Source organism: Hypanus sabinus, chromosome 3 (genome assembly GCF_030144855.1).
Source record: "Hypanus sabinus isolate sHypSab1 chromosome 3, sHypSab1.hap1, whole genome shotgun sequence".
In the NCBI taxonomy this organism is placed as follows: domain Eukaryota; kingdom Metazoa; phylum Chordata; class Chondrichthyes; order Myliobatiformes; family Dasyatidae; genus Hypanus; species Hypanus sabinus.
In genome coordinates, this window is record NC_082708.1 from 70,385,598 (window position 1) to 70,398,171 (window position 12,574).

Here is a 12,574-nt window from a genome sequence, read left to right on the forward strand (position 1 = left end):
AACAAGCTGAAACAATTGGTCTACCTGGACAAACAGGTTGGTGGATTTTGGGTAGGAGGTAGAAACAGGAGGTGCGGAAACTATGAGGTTGGTGGCAGTAGATAGGAGATCCCCAGTCAGTAAGGTTTGTGATGGTGTGGGAGACAATGGCCTGGTGTTTAACTTGAATTGGGAGCACACAAGGTTCTTCCAATGAAATCCTTTTGCATCCAGCTGATGCGATTGAAACCAGGGATTACATGATGCCAATACTTAAAACAACAGAGGCCAGATGGTAGATGCATTCAGAAGTGCTGAACCCATAAAATTAAAAAAATGGTTTGGATTTCATCACAGCAGAGCAGAGTAGAACAGTCCAGCAAATTGGACTGACAAAGGTACCTCATGGTAATTGGCAGCGTACCTACTAGGGCACATTGCAGTGGCTTTACAGAGCAACTTACAAAGCAAATTAGAAAGACCAATGCAAAACCAGTAGATGCAGTGAACATGCCTACCTCTGGGTGTGTTGAGAAGTCAATCAACAAGCTGGGAATTTGACATTTCAAACCGACACCCTTCAGCAGGACTGGAGGAAAAAAGCTGGGAAGCAGATATGAAAGGTGGGTGGAAGGGAGAGAGAAACACCAGGTGGTAGGTGAAACTTGGAGGGGGGAGGGATGAAGCAAAGAACTAGGAAGTTGATTGGTGAAAGAGACAGAAAGCCATGGAAGACAGACAAAAGGGGGGGGGGGGGTAGGGGGAGGAGCACCAGAGGGAGGTGATGGGAGGGAAAGGAGGGAACATGAGAGAGGGACAAGGGGATGAGAAATGGTGAAGGGGAAGGGATGGAAGCATTACTGGAAGCTTGAGAAATCAATGTTCATGCCATCAGATTAGAGAGTACCCAAGTGGAATAAAAGACATTGGTCCTCCAACCTAAGTGTGGCCTTATCCTGACAGTGGAGGCCATGGATGGACATATTGGAATGGGAATGAGAAGCAGAATTAAAATGGGTGGCCACTGGGAGATCCCACTTGTTCTGGTGGTCGAAGCGTAAATGCTCGGCAAAGCAGTCTCCCAATTTATATCGGGTCTCACTGATATACAAGAGGCACAACGGGAGCACAAGCCAGCCAATTCAACTTTTTTTAATTAAGTAACAGAAGGATTGAGGAAGTGTTTACATTAACACTATTTCAACTAGATGGGTCAAAGAAGATTAGAGGCTGGTAGTGTAATCACTCAAAGAAACAGATTTAATTTGCATTTTTAAGTCATTCTTCACTTCACAGGGAAGAGTGGATTTGTGGAACAGGTTTACCTTGCCTTCGACGGGCAACAGGTACAACATAAATCTCCCTAAATAGTTCCAATAGCCTATAGATGTCTGAGAGTTACTTTGCAGGTACTTGAGCCATATTTTTCTAACACTTTTCCATGTTTCCAGGCACACAAGACAATTGCATAACCATTCTGCTGTTCATATCACAACTTGCATCAAATCCTGATCACCTATCAACTTTTTGGCATGGTATTGCCACAATTAAAAGCATCTCATTATGGTTTTTAAAACCCTTCATAGCCTGACTGCTCCCATCCATTTCAACAACAGCACTAGCCACCCTAGTAGCACACTCAGCATATCTGATGTTCTTATACAAAGACATGCAAAGCTGATATTCATGCACAAAGCAACTATCTGGAAAATGACTGCTCAAACTAAACCAAAAAAAAATTATAACGTAAAATTGTCTTTTATTTCTATGTGTAATAAGCCTCTGTAAGATCCAAATAATTCCAAATCAAGATTTGATTTGCATAGAATTTTTTTGCTTATTTCCCAGCTGAATTCAAGAACTTATGCAATATGGAATCCAATAAACTGAGATAAAAGTAATTGTCTCAAAGTCAGTTACTAAAATCTTGGTGATTGACTCTGCATCCTCCCTTGAGAGTTCATTCCAATTATCAGTAATTTGTCAGAAGCTAGAGTGTCACGTAACCTTGTCCCTGTAGAAAACTGCAGTCATCCTCAAGTGAGTTTATATCTTTAAAAGTTTACAGATCAATCCATGATGTTGATGTTGCTGTGATGTAATGAAAAATGCACATGGGAATGCATAACAGTTATTCAATTTATCAAAGCTCATGCCAATTACCCAAAATTGAAAAGGTCCATAATAACCACAAGTATGTAATGGTGAAACGCACAAAAGAAAATGTGAACACTGCATCAAAATTGTAGTAATCAAAATTGCAGTACCAATAGAAAACTGGCCAAGGGAAAAGTTTAGTTTTGTATGATTTAGAGATTAGATTTGAGCAAGGATATCTGAATCTGCTGAGTCTGTGCAGCTGAGCAAACAAGTGCATTGAACTCTTACCTTCTAAGTCTATAGGGTCTCTGTGGAGTGCCATTTACAACACTCTAGACTGTTAATATTTGCCAGTTTTATAGAAATTGGTTTGAATTACTTAGGGCTCAGAAACTATAAAGCAGTAAAATAGGTGAATTGTTTGATATGTTCCTGAAACTTAAAATCTGCAGTTCGATCTGACAAGATTTAAACAAGATCCGGGAAACCCAGATCAACAGGCACAAAATGCTGAAGGAACTCGTTAGATCAAGCCGCATCTATGAAGGGGACTAAACAGTTGACATTTCAAGCTGGTATTCTTCATCAGGATTCAAATATGATGAGGGGTCTCGGCCTGAAATGTCATCTGTTTATTCCCCTCCATTGATGCTGCCTGACCCACTGAGTTCCTCCAGCACCTTCTATGTGTTGCTCTGACTTTAATTTGGGATTGCGAACTTATATAGGAAATTTCAAAGTACATTTATTATCGAAGTATGTATATGAGATACAACCTTGCGGTTCACTGTATTGCGGGCACCCATAGGAGCACAAAGAAAAACAATAGAATCCACAAAAACACACACACAAAAGACTGACAAACACCCAATGTGGAAAAGAGGACAAATCATGCAATAATAATAAAAAAGTAAACAAATAATACCAAGAACTTGAGCTTCAGCGTTCCCAACAGTGAGTCAACAGGATGTGGAGTCAGTTCAGCACTGAGGCAAGTAAAGCCATTCAAGGAACCCAATGGCTGCAAGGCAACAAGTGCTCCTGAACCTGGTGGTGTGGGACCCAAGACTCCTGAACCTCCTGCCCAATGGTATTAGCAAGAGGGAGATGGATCAAATGCAAACAGACAGGATGAGGCTCAGGAGGATGAAGTGGTGCTGAATGCTAGTTTGTCTTCAGCTCTCATACCTCGACATTTTAATTTGCCTTGGGGTCCACCCCAGAGCTGGACGACCTTCGTCCACCTCTCTAGGTGCCCATACTTGCACTCCATGAGTCAAGTTCGCTGAATCCTTCAGATCGGGAAAAAAAACTCTAGTCATTTTTTTTGGCAGAAAAGTAAATTTCATAAAGGGAAATTACAGGCTGCGGATTGCAGCAATCATAATTCAGAACAAGTAGATCTAGTAGTTTTGTGTTCTGTCTGCAAAACATCACAAGTACCAATCTTGGCACTGAAGCAGATGCATCAGCATGATACTGAAGCTTACACAACAACCCAATCCAGAATGGCTGTTCCCCTGGTAGGTTCGACCACAAGCTGCTCTAAAAAACCATCTCGTTGGCATTCTACAAATTCCTTCTCTTGGGATCCAGCACCAAACTGGTTTTCCCCCAATCTACTTACATATTGAAATCCCCCATGACTATTTTAACACTGCCCTTTGGACATGCAATTTTTAATCTCCTGTTGTAATTTGTACCCTACATCCAGGCTACTGTTTGGAGGCCTGTATGTGACTCCCATCAGGGTCTTTTTGTCCTTCTAGTTTCTTAACTCTACCCACAAGGATTCTCCATCTTCCAATCCAATGTCACCTCTTTCTAAAGATGTGATTTCATTTTTTTTAAACCAACCACCCCACCCCCTCCACCTACCTGCCAGTCCTATCAATACAATGTGTATTTTTGCAAGTTAAACACCTAAATACGATCTTCTTTCAGCCATGACTCAGTGATACGCCATACCTACTAATCTTTAACTGTGCCATCATTTAAGTTACTCTACATACTGTGTATATTCAAATATAACACCTTCAGTCCTGGATTTATTACCCTTTTCAATTCGGCCCCCTTGTTATAGTGCAACTCCCCCCACTGCCCCATCATCCGCTGATCCTCTCTCAGTCTCACTACACAATGCATCTCTTTGTATACCAGCTACCCAATCCTCTGCCCAATCACTCTGGTTCCCATTCCCCCTGCCAAATTAGTTTAAACCCTCCCCAGCAGCAAACCTGCCCTAAGGATATGGGCCCCTTTCGGGTTTAGGTGTAACCCATTCCTTTTATACAAGTCATACCTTGCGCTGAAGGTATCCCGATGATCCAGAAATCCGAAACGCTGCCCCCTGCACCGATTCCTTAGCCATGCATTCATCTGCCAAATCATCCTATTCTTACCCTCACTGACACGTGGTACAGGCAGTAATCCAGGTTAATACCCTGCAATCTTTCTTTTCAGCTTTCTTCCTAACTCCCTATATTCTCTCTTCCTGACATCATTCCTGTATCAGTGGTACCAATACGTACTGTGACTTCTAGCTGCTCACCCTCCACATTTAGAATGCTATGGACCTGTTCCAAGACATCCCTGATCCTGGCACCTAGGAAGCAACATAGCATCCACATGTCTCTTTCATGTCCACAGAATCTTCTGTCTGGTTTATCATTACTGCAATCCTTTTCTTCCCCCTTTCCCTTCTGAGTCACACAGCCAGACTGTGCCAGAGACCTGCTTGCTGCAGCTTTCCCCCAATAGGTCATACTCCCCAACAGTATCCAAGCAGTGTACTTGTTATTGAGGGGAATGACCACAGAGGTACTCTGCACTTTCAGCCTATTCTCTTTCCCTCTCAGGACAGTCAGCCAGCAGCCCGCCTCAAGCAATTTAGGGATGACTACTTTCCTGTGTCTCCTATCACCTCTTCATTCTGCCTTTAAACCCAAGGTCATCCAGCTGCAGCTCCAGTCCTTAACATGGTTTGTTAGGAGCTGCAGCTGTATGCACCTTATACAGATGTAGTTATCAGGGAGACTGGAGGTCGCTGACCCTGGACCCATTCTTGCTGCACAAGCTATGCAGAAGGAAGTTTATCAGAAACATACCTGGAGCCTTTACCTCTTCTCGCCCAAGCCTTTCGAGCCAATGCCCAAAACTAACCATTAACACTGGCCCACCCACACAATAGCCGCTCCAATTGAACCTAACTTTTTAACTTTTTGCCATGCACCTAATAGATCGTTATGATTGAGTCTGTCAAAAAGTCCCAAAAGGCTCTGAACTCTTTTTTAAAAATCTCACCCCTTCTCACCAACAAATGATTTCATGATGACTGCAAACCACTGTAAAACTGTTGCCCACTTTATATCCACTCAAGGATTGAGCTTTGGCTTAACATTGATTCAAATAAGTCAACGTTCCCATTAATGCATTCATGCTGATGCAGATTTTGGCCAAGGTCTACAGATGTGGCACTTCAATCTACTTCTGCCTCAGAGACAGGAACTCCACACTTGGCTACAGCTGATAATTATGTCCAATCTGCAATTCTCCCCCTTTGAGAGACTATCTTGTAGCAGTTCTTGTGAACAGTGAATTTGTGCATTCAAATGATGATACTCAACATGATATTTAAGAATAATATACAAATACAGTACTGAACAAGTCTTAGGCACATGTATATTGCTAGGGTGCCCAAGACTTTGCACAGTACTGTATATTATATCTCTCCAGTTAGCAAAAATACACTTAATACTAAGCTAATACAAAGCTAAGTACTCTTATTTATAAGTTTCCCCAACCACCTTCCTATTTTAACAAATATCGACTCAATATTGTGCAAAGGTCATTATATATAATATATAAAAATAAAGACTTTTACACAGTACCGTACAAGATGTTGTCCTTATTCAAAATCTATGCATGCACACTTTTCAACAATAGTCCTCAAACAATCAATAGGAAACATGAACCAAGCTTGGTTTCTTCATACCCATCTATCAGTGAGGTCAATTCTAACTCCTGTCCCATCTGAAGTCAACTAATTCAGTTTGAATGGAGAACTAAACATGGACATTTTAAAATCTGTGTTCCCCTATTACTTGGTAAAGTCACCAAGAGAATCAGTATGGAAGACTCTGCCTTAGCTCATACGATTGCTGTCATTACTAGAAATGTTGTCAGGTACATTTTGTCCAGGATATCAATTTTCAAAGCCAACAAGAAAATTCTGCAACACTAAGTGCTTATTAAAGGTTAAAGATCTTGAAATGTCTCACATTGCAAATACTACAATTCAAAATAAACCATATAATTTCTTTACCATACCATAATTGAAAATGGTCCTACATAGGTCAAAATAATCACCTGAAATAAGTTCTTGCACAATAATATTCACATACACCAGTTCAATAGAGCTGCTCACTGTTATATCAATGATTCAACTTCTATTGATTTTGGATGTGTACTTTAATGCAGTTTGTTTTGAGCTGAAAGCATTGAGCAATACAAAATTATATGACTAACAATGCAGCGCATACTTCTTTCACAGGGTGTACCAAAATTACAGCTAGGTTCACAGCACAGTATTCCAAATTGAAGATGACACTATCTCATACCAAAGATACAAAATGTTATCATTGGATAAGAGCAAAGTCAACTTTCATCATATATATCCACAAAGAATTGATTTAAACATGAATCAAAAAAGTGAGAGTGTTACTGGTGAAGTACATATTTGTTACCCATTTTTAATTATGCCTGAATTAAATTGCTTGAAAATCTGAAGTCTCAGGGAGATTTATACTTCACCAGGAAATTATGACAAACCAACTAGGAGATTATTATAAGGCCAGAAGACACAGGAGCAAAATTAGGCCATTTGGTCCATCGAACATGCTCTGCCATTTGCACGAAGCGCAGAATCAAATGTCGCTGTGATGATTGTACGCCCTAGTATCAATTGTTTGGTGACAATAAAGTAAAGTAAACGTAAGACCATAAGATATAGGAACAGAAGTAGGCCATTCAGCATTTCGAATCTGCTCCGCCATTCAGTCATGGGCTGATCCAATTCTTCCAGTCATCCCCACTCCCCTGCCTTCACTCCATACTCTTTGATGCCCTGGCCAATCAAGAACCTATCTATCTCTGCCTTAAATACACTCAATAACTTGGCCTCCACAGCCACCCGTGGCAACAAATTCCACAGAGGGCTAATTTATATTCCTTTCAACCCCTTCCACCTGCCTACACCCCAAAAACATTTACAACCTTACTAATCAAGAACTGATCAACCTCTTCTTTAAATGACTAAACTCATTCCTGTTTAACACAATTAAGTTTAAATTCTCCATATGTCATGGCAGGGTTTGAAGTAGTCTGTCTGATTAATCCAGGGTTTCAGATTTCAAATCCAGTTTTAACTAGAATGCACTGTTTCTACACAGCAAAATCAATGCAACGTGGAGAAATAAGAATACAATAGCACCTACCAACCCAATTCCTTCAAAGGCAAATATCGCAGACCCAAAGAAAAGAGGATATTTTTTCCAGCTGGCAATCAGAGGAAGTTTCTTTGGATGAGTTATGTCCTACGTGAAAGATAAAAACAGATTATTGGTTTAATGAAATACAAGATAAAAAACATGGATTATGTAATACAAGCGAAGAAACAAGCAGTATTTTGCCAATGGAATGTGGAAACTCTTAACCAGCAAGTTCAGGACAAATGCAGAGCAACTGAATTTTTTAAAAAAGCCAAGTGCAGATGACAGGCTATGCTCTTCAAGTTCCAGGCTAACATATAATATTTAAATAAATTCTTTTCAACATATAAACAAATAATTTAATGACATTTTAGTACGGTGTTTGATAAGGTTCCCCACAGTAGGCTCATTCAGAAAATTAGAAGGCATGGGATCCAGAATTGCCTTGCCCATAGAAAGAGGTTGCAGATGGAGCATATTCTGCTTGTAAGTCTGTGACCAGTGGTGTTCCACAGGGATCTGTTTTGAGAACTCTGCTCTCTGTGACTTTTATAAATAACTTGGATGAGGAAGTGGTGGTAAGTCTGCAGATGATACAAAGGTTGGTGCTGTTGTGGATAGCATAAGGTTGTTGTAGATTACAATGAAACGTCACTAGAATGTGAAGCCAGGCAGAGAGTTGGCAGACAAGAGTGCAATCTGGAAAAGTGTGAAGTGATTTACTTAGAAAGCACGAAACTGAAGGCAGAATACAGAGTTAATGGCAGGATTCTGAATTGTGTGGAGAAACCAAGGGATCTTGGGCTCCACGTCCATAGATTCCTCAGAGTTGCCGTGCCAGTTGAGGTTGTTAAGGTATGTGGTGTGTTGACCTTCATTTGTCAGGTGATTGAGTTCAAGAGCCATGAGGTAATGTTGCAGTTCTACAAAACCCTGGTTGGACCACACTTGGAAGTGTTCATTTTTTGTGTTCTTCATTATACTGTACGAAAGATGTGGACACCTTGGATTTACCAGGTTTATGCCTGGATTAGAGAGCATGAAGACAAGTTGAGTGAGCCTGAACTTCTCCTAGGTCTTATGAAGATAGGTTGAGTAAACTAGGACTTTTCCCTTTGGCACGAAGAAGGATGAGGGATGACAATGATAAAAAGCATATATTGAGTGGATAGCCAGACTCTGACCCCCCTCCCACCCCAGGCAGAAATGTCTTAACATAGGGGACATAATTTTAAGATCATTAGAGGAAACTATAGGGGATGTTGCCGAAGAGATAACAGATAAAGGTCATGATCTTTCAAGAATCACGTAATTTTGGCATAGAAACAGAGGACTGGAAAATTACAATTGTCACTCCACTCCAAGAAGGGAGGAGGACAAAAGAGAGGAAATTATGGGCCAGCTGGCAAAACTGAGTGGGTGGGAATGTGTTGGAGCCCATTATTAAGGACTAGGTTTTTGGGTATCTCAAACCTAATTAAAAAGAAAAGTCATGATTCCTGTAAAAGGAAATCTTGCCTGGCAAATCTGTTAGAATTATTCAAGGAAGTAACAAGCAGGATGGACAAAGGAGAGGCAGTGGATGTCATTTTCTTAGATTTTCAGAAGGCATTTGATAAGGTGCCTCACATTGACGGCTAAGTGGCAGATTTTGCAGTCAAGACAAAGCTGGGTGGAGGGGTAGGTAGTGGTGAGGATGCAATGTGCTGGCAGCAGGACTTAGACAAACTGGAAGAATGGACAAAAATGTGGCAGATTGAATAGTGTTGGGAAATGTATGATCATGTATTTCGGTAAAAGGAAACATAGCACAGACTATTATATAAATGGGGAGAAGGTTCAAACATCAGAGATGCAAAAGGACTTAGGAGCCCTCGTGCAAGACTCCCAGACGGTTAATTTACAGGTTGAGTCTGTGGTAAAGGCGGCAAATGCAATGCTGGCATTTATTTCAAGGGGAATAGAATATAAAACTAAGGAGATAATGCTAAAGCATTATAGGAGGTTCACAAGGATGATTCAGGGAGTGAAAGGGTTAACATGTGAGGAGCATTTGGCAGTTTTTAGCCTGTACTCATGGCAATTTAGAAGAATGTCTGGAGATCTCACTGAAACCTACTAACTACTGAAAGGTCCAGATAAGGTGGATGTAGAGAGGATGTTTCTTCTGGTGGGGGTATCCAGAACTAGAGGACACAGCCTCAAAATTGAGTGGGTGAGCTTTTAGAAAAAAGGTAAGGAGGAATTTTTTAGTCAGAATGGTGAATCTCTGGAATGCTCTGCCACAGACTGTGGGAGGCCAAGTCCACGGGTATATACAAAGTGGAAGTTTTTGATTAGGGCATCAGGGATATGATCAGAGGGCAGCTGGGTTGAATAGGATCTGGGATCAACCATGATGAAATGGATTTGATGGGCTGAATGGCCTAATTCTGCTCTGGGTCTTAAGATGTCAGAGAGTGAAGAGCATTGGAAACTGCACCAGGGGTGTTGATAGAGGTACTGTAGATACATTAAGGACATGCTTAATGCTTAGACATACACATAGATGATAGAAAATGGAGGGCTGTGTAGGAGGGAAGGGTTAGATTGATCTCAGTAGGTTAAAAGTTTGACACAACATTGTGTACTGAAAGGCCTGTACAGTGTTGTAGTGTTCTATGTTTAATATTCATTTAATAAACCATATGCACAATATTTTCCATTAAACAGAGTTACAACAGTGAAAGCCTGATATCAAGATGATAGAAGAACTGAACAAATATATTGACTAAATGAGTCCCAATGTGGGTAAGAAACAAATTATTGGGATGACAAGGCAAAGAATATAGTAAAGTTATACAATTTTGTTTAAAAGAAAATGACAGCAGAATATGTAAATTCATACCCAAATACCATATGAGGAGAAATTTGCCTGAACATGTCAAACAGGATTTATGCTATTAGTTAGAAATTAGCTTAAAAATTAGCATGTTTTGATAACATGCTTGTATTTTTTATTAAATGGGGGGGAACACCAAAGATCATTTAATTTGCTATCATAATCACTGGGCCTGTTGGACATTATTATCATACAATTTTCCCGATTTCCTACTCCACCAGTTCTTGGCTGCCCCCAGTAAGTAATGTAATGATTGCTGAAGTTTTAAGGATAGAGGGAAATATGGGTCCAGATACTGAAGGATACTGGCTCTCATTAAAAAACAATGGATGAATGAGCAATGCAAGAGCCTCGAATACAAGATTCAATCTGTTTAATAAAAGTTTAGAAAGGTAATCAAGAGGGCACTCATATAGTGCAGTAGAAATCAAGATGCTAAGATTATTCTAGCTAACTATTGTAAACAATTCCAGCATTTCAATGAAAGCAGCAGCCTAGAGGTATGATGGTTCTTACAAATAAGATGAGAAAAATAGCAAACAAAACAGAAAAATTACAACCCAAAATTATACTTATTAACATTCTGGTATTGCAATTATTTAAAATTTACTGACTGGAGGAAGAAGAGAGCTGAAACTATTTGCAGCAACACACACACAAAATACTGGAGGAAATTCAGCAAGTCAGGCAGCATCTATGGAGAAGAAGAAACAATTGATAGTTCTGGCCAAGGCTCTTCATCAGGACTAGGAAGAAAGTGGGAAGAACCCAAAATAAGGTGGGGGGGGGGGGAAGAAGAGGAAGGAAATATAAATAGGCAGGTGATGGGTGACACCAGGTGAGAGGGTGAGGTGGGTGGCTTTGGATGGTGAATATCTGGAATATGATAGGAGGAAGAGGTAAAAGGGCTCAAGGAGGAGGAATCTGCTAGGGAAAAGACAGTGGACTAGTTCCACTAAGGAGCAGACCAATGAAACAGTTTCACTGGAATGTTTAAAACTGTCTTTTGCATGATAATGAGTGACAAACTGGTCCAGTTCTATTGCTTTCCATATCTACTTTGATTCCTAAAATACCTGCATGAATTCTTGAATCAAATATAATTGAATAGTTGACACAAATTGTGGATCATGAGTTAACTGATTATGCTCTTGGCTAGCATTACATTCATTTCCGACAGAGGATTGTTAAATATCAGTACGATGTACATTCTTAATCACCGAACAGTTACCTAATGACCCACTTCAATTGTTATGAAATCTTCTTGGACCAGGTAATTGGTGCAAAATTGATTCCCTCATCTTACAATGTAATATTACCATTCATTACAAAAATGTAGAGGAATATGAATGGCCAGGCAATTCCTTTGGCTTAATTTCTATCATCTTAATATATCCATTTCAGAATCAGGGCTCTAAATTATCTAATTACATTAATCTCTTAGTTGTTAGGGATAAATAAAGCAATCTTAATAAAGCCAAAGCTGCTTCTGTCCAACACATTGCTGGATTTCAATGAAGGAGCTACACTGTCCTAAAAAACTATTTGTCAACTATTAAAAGTTGTATAAAACTCCCACTACTGATTTCAGTCAAATGTGATGCAGTTTTAAAATCTATCCATCTTTAGAGAATCACCAATTATTCTGAAGATGACCTTGGAATAAGACCAGTGAATAACTTACCTATATAGTCAACTCATTCTCAATATTTTATCTGCATCTCAGTTTGCCATATGATCAATCACAAATGGCTTAAAAAGTACTATGTCTACACTTTGATGTTTTCCAGTTCCCTCATTATAGGAAAGATGTGGAAGCTTTAGAGAGTGCAGAGGAGATCCAACTGGATGCTGTCTGGGTTAGAGAACATGTCTTATAAGGAAAGGTTGAATAAGCTTGGGCTCTTCTCTTTGGAGCAAAGGTTGATGAAGGGAGACTTGATAGAGGTGTATAAGAGGCAGAGAAACTGTGGACAGGTAGCGTCATTTTCCTCAAGGTGGCAAAGCCAACATGAGAGGGCATATGTTTAAGATGATCGGAGAAAAGTAAGGAGGATGTCACAGACAGTCTTTTTCCCCCACAGCTAGGGATGGCGATGAAGATACATTAGTGACATTTAAGAGA

The 12,574-nt window shown here is 40.1% G+C and overlaps 1 protein-coding gene across 5 annotated transcripts in view; it reads right to left on the bottom strand.

The window, feature by feature from the left end:
- Positions 1-12,574, bottom strand: part of slc36a4 (solute carrier family 36 member 4) — a 270,839-nt gene that overhangs the window by 224,983 nt on the left and 33,282 nt on the right. For all 5 annotated transcript variants that reach the window (XR_009511205.1, XR_009511204.1, XM_059964605.1 and 2 more), the window contains exon 8: positions 7,575-7,673. Coding sequence is in view for 3 of the 5 variants with exons in the window: in XM_059964605.1 (XP_059820588.1) it covers positions 7,575-7,673 (99 nt within the window). In the remaining 2 variants the exon portion in view is untranslated. The remainder of the gene's footprint in view (positions 1-7,574; positions 7,674-12,574) is intronic.